Here is a 20,229-nt window from a genome sequence, read left to right as displayed (position 1 = left end):
ACACGCCGGTAAACGCGCTTCTGTTACGTTGAGTTGAAATATACTGAGTGTAATTCAGGTTTTACTTTTACCATGACGTTGCTAATAGGTATTGCCTATGACTACCTCATCTCGGACAACAGTCGTGAAGATATACATATATGATTATATTTGTAAACATTTAAAGAATTACCTATATGCATAATTGTAGTTGATTATCTTATTCTGGTTGACTCGATTGATTACGGTGTGTTTGTCCGGCATTTATTTAATCTAGCAATATTTATAATCTCCATATAAAGAGAGTTAACCTGACTGACAAACTGCTCGTAAACTCTCATACTGAAATATAGAAAATCTTAATATATTATAATTTAATATAGCTTATTTTACATATGAATTAGCTAAAACGCCATTTCTTATACGTAAAGTTTGAGGAAATGTTTTATTTCTGATAATGCACACAATTTATCTATATAATATTGGACCTAATTTTATATATTGGGAAGAGAAGTAAACCCAATATATGTTGTTAATGAATAATTCTAATTAGATTCGAGATACGTAGTTAGTTTATTAATAATATAGAAAATCAAATAATTAGGCGTGGGAAAAGTAGTCTTTTTTTATTCATACCAACCAAGTAGTTCTTAATACCATGCATTACAATGCTTATCTAATAATCTTCACTAACGAGTGCACCAATGAATTTATTAAGATTATTACTAACCTGAACGTGGTATGGTGCCACCTTCTCTTCACCCTTGATCTCGACATTTATGTGCAGACGAATCGCCCCGGACACAGCTGACTTGTCCGTCCTCTTCTCCAAGTTGTACCACACGTCCATCTCGCCAGACAAAGTTCGAACCTGGAGTAACAATTCTATATAAAACTACCTTGGTAAGTTAAAATCCAATTGTCGTACAGTCTGTAAAGTTGTATATGTAAGTGCTCCTTACGTATCTCCAATGTCAAACAAATTATTTTTTATAATAATATGGAGATAAGGCAGTGAAATTACAGAATATATCCATATTCTGTAATTTCACATGACACCTTAATCCTCAATTATAGCAATGTATGAGCGATACAACGAGCGTCATATTTCAATGCGATGGTTATAGTGATATTCATGTATAGGAGACAGTTGCCACTTTAGATAAGTTGTTGTTGGTTTGCTTATCATTTTATTTATATAAAAAATACTGTAAATATTATATTAGGTGTTAAATATTAAGTCTTCTATGTTTAAATCAGGTTTTAAGGTATGAAGAATATTAATATATAAATATTAGTAATCAATAAAAACGTATTGAAACTTCGTAACACGCACCTCAATGATGGTTTGTCCCAAAAAATCGTCAGATTCTCTCGTTAATTTCTGTCGAAGCTTCGATTTCAGGTCGTTATCTTCGTCCCATACTCTTACTTTGATGCGGTCTGAAGAATTGTGGCATTCACTGTTCGAATAAAAAAAATATATAGTGTACACGCAGTCTTGAAGTAACCGCATTATATTGTAATCATTCAAAAACTTTTTGGCTCAACTTCCTCTTATCTATTTATCGGGGTTTTTTTACAAGTGATGTACCTACCCAATTTACTTTATTATATAATCTTGTAAAAGTATCTATGTATAAAAAAAAAACAACAATATTGGTGCTAAATAACAATATGTTGCACGACAATACTAAATTCAAATTCTGACGACTAATTAGTAATTATTTTAATTTAATCTGCACTCGTATCCATTTTTATCTGTGTAACTATAACCGGAAAAGTATGCTAGAAATATAAATCAACACAAAAGTAAAATCATGATCTTCCAACACAATCGGAGCACATCCACATAGTTCAAGCTTTTAAGTTATTTAAAACTTTAAATATAGATTTTAAGTATTATTTGTATTTGTGCTTCAATTATGACAAATTTTAGAACTAATTTGTAAAAAAAATATTTAACTTCTTCGATAGTCCAAATAATGTATAGAGTGTAAACAAATTTATTATTGTGTGGATATATAAACCTACTGCAAGAAACTCACAAGTAAAATTTTTCATTCCACACAGGATTCAACTCTTGCGGCATAGTTCTTGTTCTTTTCTTTACTTTGCTTACTTGAACAGTGACGTATGGGTCGGATGTTCCACTCTTGTCCTTGGCGATCAAACCCTGAGCACAAATAACTGCCCACGAAGGGCCAATTCAGTACATGATTATTCGAATTCTAATACATACAAAAACAATTTTTATAACGTTTGTTATATTTTTTATTTCTTAGACTTATAATTTATTATAACTGTTACAATAATGTTGGATACATATAAATCAGTATGGTACAAAATAACATATGAGACCATTTCTAAGACGATCCCACGGTGCGGCTGAATGAATCTTGCTGAACGTATTCCTAGCAAATCTCCCAAGAGTAACATATTCTTTTTACGATTATTTTATGATCATATATAACGAAGACTTTCACATGTTCAAATATTCAGCAGTCTCATATATTTACCTACCTTTATAGGTGTTTCCTAAATAAACGTGTACTTATAATATCTAGAGCATTATTTACTACCTTCTTACCTATGTTTTAGAAAACTTACCTAATAAAGCATTTAGTCATTACAAAATCTTGAATCTCTATGAACAGGGTGTAGTGTGGTCAGAACGGGCTGGGGGTCAAAAAAGACACTAGCTTCAAAACTACCAAACTTTCACTACCTATGCCCAAAATCGATTTCTAAAACAAGTTGAACATAGCGCCTACATTATCGGAGTATCTAATGCAAACTTCGACCAAGAAGAAAGTTTCAAAGAAGAAGTGTAAAGATATGCGCGGGTATCGATCTAATGGAATTGGAATTTTCACGAATCGGGTATTTTTAACTTTAACTGTATCATCCATAGTTATTATAATATCAAGACATTTTGATATTTCATTCTGCATGCGATAATTCATCTCTATGCAATTTACTTAAATCATTTGCGTCATGCAGTCCTCCACAAGTCTGAAAAAAATATATTAAAGATAATACAAGTAATTTGTTATTAAATTGTGAAACCCATGCAATTTGTGTTAATATTAGCAGACGTGCTGCTGATTTGATGTAGATTGCAATCATTATTAATTAATCGTGTCTCAAAATTGTGTTATTTAGTGTTCAAGGGTCAAAAACTCGTGTGCGTGAGCATCGTTTTAAAATTGTAAATATATTTATTCTTCCAGTGAAGTGTTAGATTCGTGGAATTTCCTTTGTGTAAATGATTTAACAATGCTACAATTGTCGATGGAAGTGATCAGAGGCGGTGCATTAACGACCGTGATTCAATTGGGTTAGTTTTGAAGTAAGATATGCAAAAGAGTGTTTCTTGACATCTGCTAACGACAAAAATGTAATACTTAAAGAATATATTTTAAAATTATCGTTTTGATAGAAGCAAAGTGTTTACATGAAAAGACGTGTGATTAGCAGATTTCAAAAATTGATTAGCAAAGAATTCAGGCGAAGAGTTTCAGTCTAATAGTTTCAAAATTGCGAGCGTGCGGTTCGTAGCCGCAAAAGACCACCGCAAACCTGTAATGGCGATCTTGCAAGACCATTTTGAAGTTCCTTCTATAGTGATTTGCTCGGCTTGTTCGAGACTGTCAATGTGAGTATCTGGGTCGACGTTAAAAGTCCTCCTGGTCGCCACATGAAACGAAACATGGAATTAAATTTAATGTTGTGTGTGTTTATGTGCTGCTCGATGTAGCTCCATTGCTGCAGATTCAGGAACTCCTGTTGGGAATGAACGGTTAGTGCCGCGTCGCGGCTTCGAACCTGTAATGGCGATTTTGGCGCTCCATTTCGATGTACCATCGAGGACTGATTGCTTCACGGTGCTCATGTGTGCTCCATGGCCCTCTCCTTCGATGCTGAACACGCGTCTGTCACATACACACTTGTGTCAGCAATCTCGCTTTATTTGTTTTTAATAATAATATTTTTTATATTTTTTAAATATAATAAAATATTCCCATTAGCTCATTAACAAATATCATTAAATGAAAATACTAATTTAAATATTGGAGGAAAGACATATGACTCACCAAAACGCTGAGCAGGTGTTAAAAAAAGCAATAAATTAATATGCATAAAGAACACAATCGCGCGAGTAATACCTACACCTACAGTTGCGTGAATAAATGCATAGAAATGTTTTTAAAACTACTGTTAATAAGTTGAGATTAGATACCTGAGTTCCAAATTTATAAGCCCTTCATGTATAAAATCAATTATGAAAATATTTTTACCTGATGAGTTCAAAGATTTCTGGTTTATCCCGTTCCCGTTGCTTCATCCTTTCCTTCATAGCAGTAATAATAGAGTTGGCTTTATCTTCGGCTCCATGTTTGGATGACTTCTCAGCAGCCCCTGCGAAACACACTGCTCAGGCGGTGCCAAAATAGTTCTTGTACAACGCGGGATGCGCCGGGACGGCCCCCCGCCCCGCGCCCACGACCGCTCCGGCCACTCCAGGGTACAACCTGACTAGATTCAACTCAAAACACTTCAATGCCTCGATTCGGAATGTAACGATTCAACCGCTGTCAGATCTGATCAAGTTGAGGACCTCGAGCGGCGCTAGCCGGAGCGGACCTGAGCACGGCGCCTATATAGTAAACTGAATACAATTCTACCCAAAAAGTATTTAATGATTCATATATTCCTATAAACCCACAGATCACTAGTTAGGATCAAATTGTTAAATACCCGTTGTATATATTGTTATGTTAGTAGGTATTGTTTGTTAGTATAAACATTTTTATTTGTATTTCTTTATCATGATCTTATTTAATTATTTATTTACGTCGATGACACGTTCTTTTGGGATTCAGAATAAACAACATAAAGATAGTAAAAATAAAACACAGAAATGTGGAAGTCTATAAAAAGTAATATGAAATATAAAGTAAACTAAAGGACCACATATAATATCGAAGTGGACAGACATTGGATTGCGTGCACACATCGCTAACAGGCACATTTTCACAACATGTGAGATTCCGTCAGATTTGTTTGAACACATGTGTATTTGAAGCGACTATATCGATCATTTAGAAGAGCGGTGTGTTAGACAGTGTAGAATGTAAAGTAGGTTATAGAATAGTATAACTTAAGTAATATAGTCTAAAAAGGGCTTTAACAAGTTTCGGCGCTGGGCGGGGCAACCCGAAAGGAATGGACGGGTGACAATACCGAATACCCTATCTAGTCTATCTATGTAGTCTACACTTCGAAAACATTGATACTGAAATACACTTGAATATTAAAAATTATAATAGTTTAAATAAAAATGAAACAATATACACAACCGAACCATAATAAATTTCTCTAAGGATACAACTGAAATCATGTAGTTACAATTAAAAATTAACCATTAACAAATGTGTAAAGATATTCTTAGAGAAAACATAAATAAAGAATAATTCTACAATATCGTAAAATTAATAATATTATATAAAATGAAATTGTTACAATAACGAAAAGATACAATTTGAAATGATATTAAAAGTTAAATTAAAGATAGCAATAGCTTGCCTTCAAAGTGTAGACTCGAAATGAAAATAGCGTGCAGTCGATTTCTAAATTTTGATAATTGATGAGGTTACCACGTTAATTCTCTAAATGTGACTGCTCATATAGAATGAATCGTGCAATGTCATTCTACAACCGTAAATTATTATGGGAAGAATAAAATTTAGAAAATATAATGTACGTATGTATAATTGTAAATCGATAGCCATGCATACCGATAAAGCAGTGGACAAATTGATTGAAAGGGACAAAAGTCATGCTAATTATTATATGAGGTCAATAAATATGAAGGAAAACAGAAACAAAATAAACATCACAGTTAAGAAAAAGATCACATCAAGAAAAAAATACATACAGACATATAGACATATATTAAATATAAATAATTACGTGAATCCTCGTGATGCCGGTATCGGTGTCATTTATATTAATATCAATGAACCTGAATGTGTTAATACGTGAAAAATGTCAACCTATGATGTAGAATCGACACATGCAAAAATTTACTCATGCACATAAATCGAGCTAATGTAGGACATAAATTCCGCTACGACGACACTTTTGACTTTAATAGTTTACCTTTCGTATCACCTATGTTGATAACCATGACTATTAAAGTATGTATAAAATTTACAACATTAAAAAGAACGTCACTTTAGAGGGAAATTTAACGTTTCAAATTATGATGCGATTAACAAGATGTTGCATTAAAAACAGATTCTATATGTAAAGTCAATTACAAATACAGAGTTCTTGCAATGATCACTGTTTCATTGAATATTATCAAAATTCCTTACTAAATGCAGCTGAGGAATTTCATATAATTTTCAGTTTTACTTTCATTAAAGGCGATATTTTGTCAGGAGTGGAAGACAAACATTCACATCATAACAATAGACTTTATCATCAGTTTCAAAATGAAGAGACAATAGTATCATAATATGTATGATATTTATCGCCTGTTTTCCTTATATATGTTACACAATACTAGAATGAAACAGTAAATAAAAATGCTTCTTAAAAAACACTAAGAACTGTAACAAAGCACAAACAGTTTGCAATCAGTTCATGTATCATTTTTATATAAATTATTATTTAATTTTTATATTCCCAATTTTTTCTATACATATATATATGATGAAATTTATTACTTATTGTTATCGTTTTATCTTTGCGTTAAATATCGATTTAATACTCTGACGCTGTCTGCCCAAGATGTTGTCTACGAAGTGATGACTGACCCGTCAAGTGCTTCTCGAATCTACTTGAGATTAATAAGAAGGGAACTGTGCTTCGCAAACCACTTTAAAAATTCAGCATACAATTTCTTTAAAAGAATACTCAGATCCCTGTAAAGTGACGACCTTAAACTTGTTTTATTTACAGTTGTGCTTTTAACTTACCTATTCCTGGTTACTTTTTGTTACAAAGTATGATGTATTAAATGATAGAATGGTATTAAATAATAACAGAACCTTAGTTTTAGTTAGTTTTACCTTAGTATTAGTTATCGAAACGTAATACTTTGATAGATTTTATAGGTAAAAGCAGTTGACTTACTGAAATTATATATTTTTTTAGTTTGTAACAATCACATTGATCGATATCACATATAATATCTATACTGTTATATATAAAATAAAGCTGTTTTAGTTTAGTTTCATTCCATCATTTGATACTTTGAAAGAAATAAATTATTATTGATATTTGATTTCCAAAACACTGAATTTCCATGAAGCACCAATTCAATTATTTTGAAATCAATTATCAATCATTATTCACAAGTAGATACAAAAAACATCACCAAACTATACTTACTCTGTAGGCAGTCGGCGTTAAGCAAATCTTTGCATTTCTCATGACATTTGACCCCGCATTCTGTACACCTGACCCCCTGTCTGGCTATACCCCATAAAAGACCTTCGCACTCGTAACAGTAGGTAGGGGAAGTTGCCGTCCACAATACGAAGTTATGTGGGGTCGTCGAAGAAATTGGATAAATTAGGGCTTGCAATGTTTTCTTGTACACGTGCATTTTCTGTAAGACACCTAATCCTTTAGAAAATAGTAAATAAATAATAATGAGCATTAAGACCTGCTTAGTATGAAAGAGACCTGCTTGAAACTTTAAATATTTATTATAAAACTAACTAAGAAGAAAAATCCGTGATTATGAAATTTCCATAGACCTTTTAGAGACAATCTATACTTTTTGACAAACCATTTTTTTAAGATATAAATAAATTAAAAGAACTTACCAATTCTTCATCGTTTAATGTTGCCCGGTGGACAGCGGATGTCAAACCTGCATTCCTTTTTGTGGCAGCCATGGTCTAAACATACAAAACTTATATGAGTTATACGAATAATATTTGAAAATGAAACAAACCCAGTATATTACGTATTTAATACTGAGGATGTCTTTCTAATTAAAAGCTGAATGTGTATATGCTTTAGTCTTCGAGAAAATAGATACTATAACTTTTCTAAAATGTATCTATAAATTTTAATTGTAATAGTAGTATCAATGAAATCTACTCATGCTATAAAGCTGATATTTAAGCTTGTTTTTATGTTGTACTATAAACTTTGATGAAATTCAATACTACTCCTATTTCTAAAGACTTTATATTTTTAATCATTTGTATGATGTATAATGTATTAATAAAATATGCAATGAAAAAAATATTGCAAGAATTTGTAAGTGTGCGATATAATAAAAAAATATGTGTAAATGTATATAAATATAATAAAGTACATTTAAGTTAAAGTGAATCAATGTTTATTGTATGAGTTATAAAATATCAGTAATCATTCATATTTTTAAAATTTTCATTCATAAAAACGATACTGTGATATTGAAGCTTCGAATGAAAATTTAATTAGCAAGCACGTGCATATTTTGAACGGAATATTTCAATATAATTTTCTGTATTCATAGATGTATCACGCAGTGGCATTTATTTATATTATACAAAATGCATCCAATATATTTGAATAAGTATAATCTGTAAATTATTCATAACAAAGCAGAATCATGCAGTGGCTGAAATAATATCATATTTCAATTCAATAATGCAAGCATACTAAATACATTAAGAGTGAACAGAGAAATTATTAGCTCCTTGATATTAAATTTCCCTTTTCACTACCAATAAGAACTGCATGCAAAGAAAGATAGTGTTATTGGGAAAGAAATACCTTGAGAACCTGCGGGTCCATGGTGAGGGGTAAAATGCAATGATATTATTAATTTTAATTAGGAATTTTCATTCAGTGTCTATGGTTCCGCTATACCTAGCTGCTGGTGGCTCCTAATTTGTCCTTAATAAAATCGAGGTTAGTTGGGATTGGTATATTATCTATGTTTAGGCCATCTATATATAGGTAGTGAGAGTTAGAAAGAGACACATAAATTTACAGGTAACATAAACACATCAAGGAAGATAGGAGGGTTTATAGGCCTTTTGAAAGTTTATTGTTGTTATTATTTAATTTGGACAATCATCGGAGGTGTATCAAAATTTAAGTATATATGCAACATTAAACTCTTCATTCTACTTAGATATCATAATCATCTACATAAATTTAACGTTGTTATAAATGGATAATGAGGAAATTGTATTAATTTTATAATAATTACTTCTATGAACTCCGTAGATTGTTCAAAACATTGAGGATGAAAATTATTCGTAGAGAAGAAAACATTGATTACGCGCCTAGTATTACTAAGCCTCAGGAAGCGTACGTCGATGCGAGCTGTAAACATTTACGACCAGTTTCAAATCACCATCAAAATACCGGAAAACCTTAAAGAGTTTCATAATTTTCTTCACCAGAAAATATGTAGCCGTAATATTTCGGTTAGAATTTATTGTTTACACTAATAAAGCAAAAATTAAATATAAAACAAAAATTAGACTTGTAATAGGTACTATCAAAGCGTTTAATTACTTAATTAAATTCAAATATGAATTAAATATTTTAATAAAAAAATATTTTTCTTATTAAAGAAATAAATAACTTCCTAAATACGAAATATTTTTACTGTGGTTCTTTTTTTGGTGAAAGAATAATTGTAAATACAGTGGCTTGAAACCGGTTAAGAAAAATATAGCTTTCTTCCATCGGATTTGTAATAATAAGAGATATCTATTATATTACTATAAATTGAAATATACTTACAAGCTCAGAAACAAGAGGTATGGATTTCCTTCTTGGTCGAATATCTGGCATACTGTCGATATTGCTGTAGAATGGGTTGTCTCCGGGGTGTCTAAACATAGTATTATTAGCTTTTTAGATGAAGTGAATGGACATACAGGCTCAGTATGTTACGAAGCAGCGGCTATTTTGAAGAAGCTATTGAATATGAATATGAATAGTATATGGAGTAGACAACAAGAAAAGATACCTAGTTACGTTAAGTATTAAAAAAACAGTAATTAAATATATGACGGTTGATATAGAAGTTGTGACTGATCAGTAGTAGATGAAGATATACTACGCAAATCCTTCATAATGAGATTAGGCAAGGTAAGGAAAAGGTAAAGATGCAGCTGCAAAACACATTATTGTAGGTTAGGATCCAAAAATGTAATGGTTTAATAATGGACCATCAGTCCATTATTAAACCATTAAATTCTTTGGTATTGATTAAATTTAAATATCGAAGTGAAATATTGAAATATCGATAACGGATTATGAAATAATTTTGCCGTTATTATTTTACGGTTTTGGAAAGGTTACTTACTCAAAATCTGCGGTAATTGTAATAAGAGTAACTTTGAACGTTATTATCTCTTAATATACCAAGGTGTTCCTTAGTGTTTCATTTATTTTATACCAATGTAATATAAACGGAATAATAGATAAACGGAATCCAGAAATACAGATTTATGATGAAAATATTTCACTTACCCATTTCCGCGGCCACCTTGGTCATTAAATCCTCCGGAGCCATTCTAAAAACAAACAAAAAAAAAACAATTAAGTAAAGAAATAAAAAAAAATAAAAAAAGTATAATTATTCTGAAAATAAAATCTTTAATAAATAACTTCATATTTTATACAACAATTACATTATTAACTTCGATTATTGTTTCATAACATTCGGTTGTATCTTAATGCAATAGTACATATTCATTATGATTCATTACTGAATTCTGAATCAACAAGAATTGACAACATATTGTTATGAAAATTTAATCGAAGCAAAACAATCCTTATTTAATAAATCAAATATAACACATTTTATATTAAATATGCGATTATGGAGAACTAATAATACAATTTGTAACATATCGTGTAATATAACAATTATTATATTGAGGGCAGAATATTAGTAAGATGTTTCAAAATCAAGTTACATAGCACAGATTTTTGTAGCTGTTTATTTAATAGAAGCAAAACAGTTGGATGTTAGTGAATTTAATTTTATATATTATATATAGATAAAAAATACTGTAAACTGATCTGCCCACTCAATACATTATACTATTCATAACCGTTCAACATCTAAAACCTTCCACTAAATATTTACGTTAGTACATAAAGTGCCAGCTATCATTTATAATGTAAGTGTAAATAGCTATACGTTATCCTAGTCTGTTTGGTATCTAGTTACAATAACGCGATCAGCATTATAATTATATATAATAAGCAAATCTCTACTGGGACACAACTATTCAAACATTAGAAATTATACAAAATAAATAACATTATTTCCTCTGGAAGCTGATGTGGAATATTAAATAAACTTTTTTACTTTCATTATAAACTTCTCTTTAACTATGATTATCTTACTCGATCTTGTTTTTACTGTTATGAAATATATAAAAAATCAATTGAATTTTGTTTTTAGATACTCGTAGTATTTAAAAATAAAATTCAATAGAAGTATTTGAATTCACTTCGATTTCATAAAGATCTGCGATTATTTTTAGTAAAATGATTATGTGAAAGTTTGTATGGAAGTCCTTCGGTTTTAATCTAGTAACTTTGGGTATAAAACTAATTAATACGCATTTCAGCACTATTAAAATATGATACCTTAATTGATTGAGTGTATGTACGTACAGTCTCCGGAAATATGGAAACTAAGTATTCTTTTATTAAAAGCAAGCTACCTTATCTCTGAGTAATATAGGCTATATTTCTCCCCTACAGTAACTTTTACGGGAACGAATTCGCGATGGTCAAGTCGCTATAAAGAGCTAGTTCTAAATAAAAAGGCAACATTTTTACTTGATATGAGATGATATGACAATGAGTGATTTTTTGTACGTTAATATTTCCAACATTCTCTAATATCTTATAGGAATGGAAACCTGATTGGTAGATAGCTACTAATAACTTCTGTATAAGTAACAATCATTAACTCACACAAAATACTGAATTTAATATCAAGTGTGTAAGTATTATTTTAACAATAGTATAAATAATGTTAAGCAATATGAAATACTTTAAAATTTGTGTTATTACTGTTTCATTGTTTATATATATTAAGCTTTATATAAAAATGCCACATTATACATGACATATAATATTGTAGAAAGATCTTAAAGCCTATTGCATTCATTAAATCTAGTTATTGCCTCAGTTAAAATAGACAATAAGTTACGAGTATATTCGTATAAATATTACAATATATTAGCTTGTTTATTTTAGCGTCCTACACTATTTTTAATATTTAAGTTACTTATGATTGTTGGAAAGAAAATAATAATATCCTGAAATATGGCTACTTGTTCACAACCGCAATAGATTTACGAGATGTATTTGAATATGATGTAAAAGGCTAACTGATAAAAGTAGTAAATATTTTTGTAATGTCTAAGAAGTATTATATTATATAATATCACAACAACTCAACAACAACTTTATCAAACAATAATTTCAATTCATATTTTAACATACCTAGTAATATGTAATGGACTTCTAACACAATGATTACAAATAACACTTCTACGACTATTCTATCAGTAACCTATGTAAGTAGGAAATGTAAAGCAGGTTAAATAACTTTTGCAATGGCATTGAGTATATTATCAGTCTAACTTTTAGTTGTAACTTTCATATTATAATGAAAGAAGTCAGGAATATTTGTCTATATAAATTTTACCTACGTTTAACTCTTAACTCTAATTTCATGAAATTTTTGCATGAGGTAACTTACACCGGCGCTGACTTTGTCCTTATCAGTCGAGGGCGTTGTAGCTGCAGGCGTCTCTGAAGTCTTTTCTTCAGCTTTTCTATCTTTTAATGCCTTCAATAACTTCCACTTGCTTCCAGCTGGAGCATCCTGTTGTGGCGGCGGTCGTTGAACTGCTACAGGTTCTTCGTGAATTTGAGGCATATCATAATCGTCATCGTACTCGTCACCACTTTGTACAGGGCTGTCTGGCCCAGATGTCTCTCCTGAACCAGAATCAGCGAATGATTTGTCATCATCTGATCCTCTATCAGAGATTACATCTTCATCTCGTTTTTCCTCGATAACTGGAAAGGTTGTAATATCTTTCCAAGTTTCTTTAATTGGAGTTTCATCATATTTTACCTTAACAGATGCAGTTTTTAATTTTAATTCTCTTAAAACGAAAGACATTTTCTCTTTTAAACTCTCATTTTCTTCTTCTAATAGTTCTTCTTCAAATTCCGGTTCTTCAGCTAATGTTTGTTGTCTATCAATATCCAATTGAGATTGATGTTCCATTTCTTCTAACTTTCTTAACTCATAGCAGTACCATTCATCTTCAGAATCAATGCTGTCTTCAGTACTTTGTCTTCTTGAAGATACTCTAGACCCACTACGCCAGGAATGAGTACTTTTACTGTCATCATCATCGTGTTTATTTGGAATTTCTAAACTTTGTTGATGACGTGGTTGAAATTTGTTTGGAATTCCACGAGTACTTTGGATTGATGGGCTTCTTTCTGGGTAAGTAGGGGTATCTTCTGATACTGTAGTACTTATTATTTCAGGTGTACTTTTTTTTCGTATTCTTTTTTCTTTTTGATTCATGTATTCGTCAGTTATCTCTTCTTGAGAGTCTGTTTCCGGTTTTGGTGGTGAAATATTATCAGCCATATGTTCGTCTGAAATTGATGTTGATTTCCGTAGTCTATACTTTCCCAGTGCCCGAGAAACTGCAAACTCTTGCGAACTTCCACTGTAAGATTTATTAAGTTCGCTGAGTCCTTCATCTGAAGTACCTGCTGCCTTTTTTACATCTCCTACAGTAGCAAAAAGTGATGCAGGTGATTGATTATCTTCTTTTTCTTCTTCTTCAAACAAATCAACATTAGATATATCAGTATCAATATCTAACTTTTCTAGTTCTGATATATTGTTTTTATTCATTTGACTAACTCGAGCAAAATGGAAATCTATATCATCACTTTTGTCGCGTGGTATAACATTAGTAATAGGTATTTTTTCATTTTCTTCCACTATACATTCACTATCATCATGATAATCAAGTCCATGTTGCTGTAATTCTTGTATCATTTGCTGTTGTTCAACAATATCTTGATTGTTAAGCTTTCTTTGTTTAGACTTTGTGGCTACTTTAGCAAACATATTATTTTCATGAGCTGAGTCAGAAAATACACTATCACTGTCCTCTGACTGAGCACTTGATCGACCTCCAGACCATTCTGTTTCTGATGTCTCAGGGTCTGATAATGATTGATGACTAGCTTGGTTTTTTCGTCTAGCTTTCTGTAATAATCCAGACATTGATGCCACTAAATGATATTTCTTCTTTCTTCTTTGAGCTGATAATATTCTTTCTTTTAATGACTTTTCTTGTTGAGGCTGTTCTACCGTATCAACTCCCGATGGTAAGGAATGTGATCTATGTTTTTTCGGTAGATGTAAATCTGGTAACCAATGACTTACAGAAGACATTGCTGACTTAAGAGAAGATGTTCTCTTTGGCTTTTTTGGTTGTTTTTCTAGAGGTTTACTTTTTAAATTTGTAGATATAGATAAATATCCCGATTCTGATACTAATATACCACTCGAATCTACATATTGCTCCTTTCTGGCTTTGGAATGATCTGTAATTATCTGCTTATCATATCCTTGATTTTCATACATAATATTACCATTTCGTTGGTCGTATTGTTGTTGTTTGAAGTATTCTTGTTGCAATTGATTTTGAAATTGTTTTCTTTCGGATATATTTAAAGAATGTGATTTCAAACTGGAAGTCTCCATTGAACTCGTGGGTGATCTACTCCCTCCTTGCCAAGATAGTTGATCTTCTATTGAGGTTTGTTTCGGTGAATCATATCTAGTCGATGTGGGATAATAAGATAAAGCATCTGTTAGATTACTTGGCGGATAACCCGTACGATGTCCAGACGACTTATATCCATTTTGATAAAAACTGGGATCATTTGGACCCATTGTATTTACTCTTGTAAGAGATCTTTTGTTGGCATTTGCTGCAGACATTACAACAGTTTGCGCATGATAACTAGGCTCTGGAGGATATGAATCTACTGCTGGCCTTACAGCAGATTCAGTAATTTCATTTCTATCTAATAATTCGGAAAAATTTCTATCTTCAGATAACATACCCCTTGGTGTACTATAAACAGTAGTAAAAATTGGCTGTCTATTACCTGCCACAGAATAGATTGATGGTGCTTCATTTCCATAATAATACTCACTCATATTACTGACTTGTGTACTTTGACCAGAAATGGAATACGGTATATCATTTTTTAAAAAAGCACTATCAATTTTTTCCTGCAAAATGCTCAAGTCTCTGGAACTACACACATCTTTGGGTAAATCCATTTTACGTAAACTATAGTCATTTTTTACATTTTTTCCGTCGTAAACGTATGAGTCCACTAGGGTTTCTAAATATGGTTTAGAGTCAATTTCATAGGACAATCTTTGTATTGATTGTGGAGAGGAGTTTCTTATCTTATGAGAATCGTGACTTCCATGAGTAATTCGTCCCATTTTTGGTGATCCAGGACTTTTTTCAAGACTCGACCATCCACTCATTGATGATAACCCTGAATCAGATTTAGCAGCCACAATGTTAGTAGTATCTCTTTTAATATGTTTAGGTGAGGATTTTGGTGATTTGGGCGATCTCGGACTTAAACGAATATTATCAGCTGGAACAGTTGAAAGCATAGAGTGATGACTAGTTATTGTTTCGCTGTTATTTTCGACGGAAAATTTTTCATCTCCATTAGGCGGCGCTGGTGGCGGAGGACTAGGAGATTTATGTAATCTATTTTCCTCATAGTTAATTTCGAGTCGACTGTTGCTGGTAGATCCATTATAAATTTCATGAACGGACAAAGGAGAGAGTTGCTCGGCATCTGTTTTATAAATATCATTTAATTGTTGTGACATACTTTTATTGCTGTAATAGCTTTGTCTACTATCTGCAACCTGATAAGTTGAACTGTATTCAAATCGATCTCTGGAAATTGCACTCGGAGATTTAGAAGCTTTAGCTGCATTGATTTCAGCATTTGCCACTGCTGAACTATATGCTAAACGACCTGTGACTGTAGTATATGGTTCTGTGGTTGTTCTTTCTGGAACGAATTTTCGACGAGGGGATAGAGTTGGTGGTAAATAGTCCATTGTTCTTTCTGTTGCTGTATTTTCTGTTAGAGATAATCTAGATGGAGATTTATCTCTAACAACAGAATCTTTTGGCATTGTCAACATAAAATCGTCAAAACTTTTCATCATATCATTTATACCCCAGTTTTCTCCCCCGGAATAAACACTTTTTAATTGTTCGTTAATAATATTTCCGTCTTCTACAAGAGTTTTTGCTTCTATATCTCTGTCATGTTTTGATGCAATTTTTGTTTCTGGACTAAGAAGTCTGGTTTTCAAGTCTTTTAGCTCTCTCGAATCTTTGTGTAATTGTGTTGTCAACCTATCTAATTCATGTAATTTATCTACAGTAATTTGATCTATTGTACTTAATGTAGACAAATGTACTAAATCTCTTTCGCTAATGCCAGGACCTCCTTGCATACCACAATAATCTTTATAATCAGTTGCACTGTATATTTGTCTCGAATTAGAAGGTACAATTTCGATATCAGTTTCTTCTGGAGCTTCCCAAATCATATCTAGTTGAGATGGTGGTCTTGAGGTTTCATCACAAACTAGATCATCCCTATAAGCTTGATTTAAACTCTTATAAAATGCTTCATTTGACTCCATTATTTCTTCCTGTGGATCAATCAGAACAGAACTTCGTCCTATATCCAAACCTTCTTCGATACCATCCTCAACAGTACCATTGCCTAATATTTCTCTGATTACTTCAAGGCGAGTCATTGGATCTCTAGATGTAACAGTTCGACATGTATAAAAGTCTAGTAATGTTGATATAACACCCTGTTGATCTGCAAGCAGTGCCTCCAAGCGTTCTAGTCTTTCCCACATTCTAACATACTCCTGACTTAGAAGATCGAGCGCCCGCCAAGCATATTTCAGCTCGGTTTCAAGAATGTTAAGTCGTGTACCCAGGCGTTCCATGTAATCGCTGATGATGTAGTCGCCGGAATAGGGGGGCAGGTCAGGAGGCAACGCGAGGGAACTGCACTCGTCCATATCGACCTCTGCAGCCCCACTCCCTCCGCCCTCGCTTTCCTCCATCGCGCCGCTTGCGCCTGCCCCAGCATTGTCGTGAATTTCTCGCATCATCTTCTGATCGGATTGTGGGTTGCACATAATATTTTTCACTATGAGTCATCCCATATCGTTTTATGTTTCACACTTCTCACACGAAACGGTCCTGTATTTAAAGTTCTTACTAAAACCATTTTATCACTGTTTCTTTCACCACATTATCATTTGTTGAGTTCACTTTATTTATATCTATTTAAAATTTCGTCACTTTACTATGTATACTTTGTACTTCGACGGAATGAAATTGATAATTTAACATCAAAAATATAATTTGATTTACACTTATCACTTTACTGAAATATAGAAAATATGGTTAAGTTTGATTGTAATTGGTAATACCACTGGTTTGTACATAATACGATTTATGTACACACCAGTGCCGGTAATTGGGAGACTGGAATAGGATATACCTCAATAGACCAAGTTAACTTTAATATGATAATTTCACAAAAATATTATTTTACATATAGTACAGAAAATCAAAGACAAAAAAGTTATATAAAAATAGCAATGAGTACTGCTGACAAATTCTTAAAAGTTAACCTGTTGTATTGTGAGGCAGCTAAGCGATTCATATTCGATTCCACGTGAGTTATAACTTCTCAGAGGTGGAAGGCGTCACACGGCTGGAAAGGGAATGGAATCAAACGAAAGGAAATGAATGCCGAGTTTCACCACCGCTTCGCTTAATTTTAACATAGGATCGTGGATAAGATGAAAACTTTTTTCAAGTAAAATAGTGGTAAACAATACTATGTCACAGTATAGTAGATAAAGAATACAGTCAAGTGTGATCGGCATTATTACTGTAATAGCTCAAGGTAAAATAATCTGGTAACAATTTTGTGAAAAGACACCTAAATAAGAATAGTCCAATAAAATTTTATACAGATTTTTCCAGCTTAAATTCTATGTTATAGACTTACGACTTTGTAAAAGTCACTACCTGTTTATTGTATGTATTAAACGTAAAAAAATCTAGAATTCCGAAGATTTGAAACGGTGTTAAATTTAATATGTATGTAATAATTAATATAATTTTCTTGCAGTAGAGTGTCTTTTATATGTAATTAAAGATTTTTTCTTGTATCGTTTATAGAATGTTACACATATAATGTTAATTTAAAATAGTTCAGACTCAGTGAATGCCAAGCATGGTCCTTATTAAGTAACTAAATGAGAAATGCCAATAAGGATATACGTGACTAGTTTACGGACGAGGAATGCCTTTGACAACATTTACTAAAACGTCCGGAGAACAAACAAAGCTGTGTTCTTATGTCCACGAAAATTTAGTTTATGTCGTATAACATATAAAGTCAGTTTAACAATAGTTCTTTTTTATATGTTATAACAGGTATAGATGATAGTTAATGTTTCACCGGATGGAAAGTAGTAACAGTTGCCAATAAACATAAAAAATACCAAGTATATGAAAATACTGATGGTGCCCTTTATTCTTGAGCGGTGTCATGTTACAGTAGCCTGTAATTTCACTGTAATTTCTCATTCTGAATCTTGCAAAACAATTACTTGGTGGAGAAACATGTAACACAAAGGTATTAACACATATTAATATTTGTAATGTAATGTAGACATACTTTTCTATTAAGTAAATGTAAAGACACATTTACAAGAAAATACCCACCAAAAATATGAGTAATCACTGGGAAAAAGCAATAATAAAAGTAATGTCAACGTTCAATAAAACAAACATATTATTTGAAGGTATCAAATATTATCTCTGTTAGTACTAAACCGTTATTTAAGTTGTTTCCTATGTAAATTAGATTAGATAAGATTTTGAATAGAATTCTATAAATATAACTTATTTTAATATGTAAATCTTGTTATAATTTAAATTGTTTAATATCCATAAAGTAATTTTGAGTCTTTACCGTACCCATATCCGAAAATATTTTTAATTCAGTATAGCAGTAAGCAAATCTACCTCATTCTTTTTGATATATTTGTTATCTGTGTTTCTTTCGCTGCAAAAAATAGAACTATATTTTTTATGCCAACCAAATTCGAACTCACTATCTTTTGGGATAATATTATTATGTCAGTGTATTAAAAAATAAAACAATGGGTCTTTAAAGTCTAAAGGCAATACGCTCGGTAAAATTCACTGCTTAATATTGAACAAACAATCCCATCTTATTGATATTTTGATTTCTATGAGAGCAAGAACCTCAGTTGGCGATGTACCGTCCCGTATCGGTTTTCGATAAAGTGTTCAATGAAACGATAGTTCGTTTTTGTGGCAAGGATATAATCCTAAATGGTACTCGTAGTTAGTAACGACGACGTCTCCAGATTACGGTGGAAGATTAACAAACATTATCATCCGACTTTGAAAGGATGTTTATAATTGGGATCTGTTTTATGTCGATGGGTTACTCTTTTATATTAGACTCATACTAAATTAGTTAGAATTAAAGTTTTATTGTTTGTAGAACTAAATCGTAAATTATACATAAATAGGACAATAAATTGACATATTTCTGTATCTCGAAATAAAAATAAAACCTTTTCTTTTCAAATATGTATTTTACTATATATATGCATACTTCTAGAGATTTTATACAACATCATACTTATATTAAATGGTATAGGTCAGACAGAGAATTATTCCACTTCACCTGGTTGCATTATGGTTATTGTACCAATACTTAAGAATCCCCACTAATTCTACGGGTAGAGTAGTATTCTTAAGCTTACTCCATAAAACATCGTAGACTCCTAAATTCAGAAATTATTAAATTAGTAGATGGCAATTTATATATATATATATTCATATATATATATATAAAAAAAAATGCTTTATGTGGTAATCTAACTTGCAACTAGTGCTAAACCGCTAATATAGACTACATCCAGAAATTCTTACAATTTCATACTTATATTAAATGGTATAGGTCAGACAGAGAATTATTCCACTTCACCTGGTTGCATTATGGTTATTGTAC

At 31.7% G+C, this 20,229-nt stretch overlaps 1 protein-coding gene across 1 annotated transcript in view; it reads right to left on the bottom strand.

The window, feature by feature from the left end:
• LOC131850033 (protein unc-13 homolog A) overlaps positions 1–17,515 on the bottom strand; it is a 61,376-nt gene extending 43,861 nt beyond the window's left edge. The window contains exons 1-10 of the mRNA XM_059200184.1: positions 12,755–17,515; positions 10,486–10,529; positions 9,751–9,841; positions 7,824–7,898; positions 7,384–7,603; positions 4,281–4,401; positions 3,808–3,914; positions 2,028–2,169; positions 1,316–1,442; positions 710–850 (exon numbers count right to left, since the gene is read on the bottom strand). Of these exons, the coding sequence (XP_059056167.1) occupies positions 710–850; positions 1,316–1,442; positions 2,028–2,169; positions 3,808–3,914; positions 4,281–4,401; positions 7,384–7,603; positions 7,824–7,898; positions 9,751–9,841; positions 10,486–10,529; positions 12,755–17,299 (5,613 nt within the window). The 5' untranslated portion in view covers positions 17,300–17,515. The remainder of the gene's footprint in view (positions 1–709; positions 851–1,315; positions 1,443–2,027; positions 2,170–3,807; positions 3,915–4,280; positions 4,402–7,383; positions 7,604–7,823; positions 7,899–9,750; positions 9,842–10,485; positions 10,530–12,754) is intronic.
• Positions 17,516–20,229: the final 2,714 nt, after the last annotated feature.

Source organism: Achroia grisella, unplaced genomic scaffold (assembly GCF_030625045.1).
Source record: "Achroia grisella isolate CSIRO2021 unplaced genomic scaffold, CSIRO_AGI_Agris_v1 utg676, whole genome shotgun sequence".
Classification (NCBI taxonomy): domain Eukaryota; kingdom Metazoa; phylum Arthropoda; class Insecta; order Lepidoptera; family Pyralidae; genus Achroia; species Achroia grisella.
This window is presented reverse-complemented; position numbering and strand designations above follow the sequence as displayed.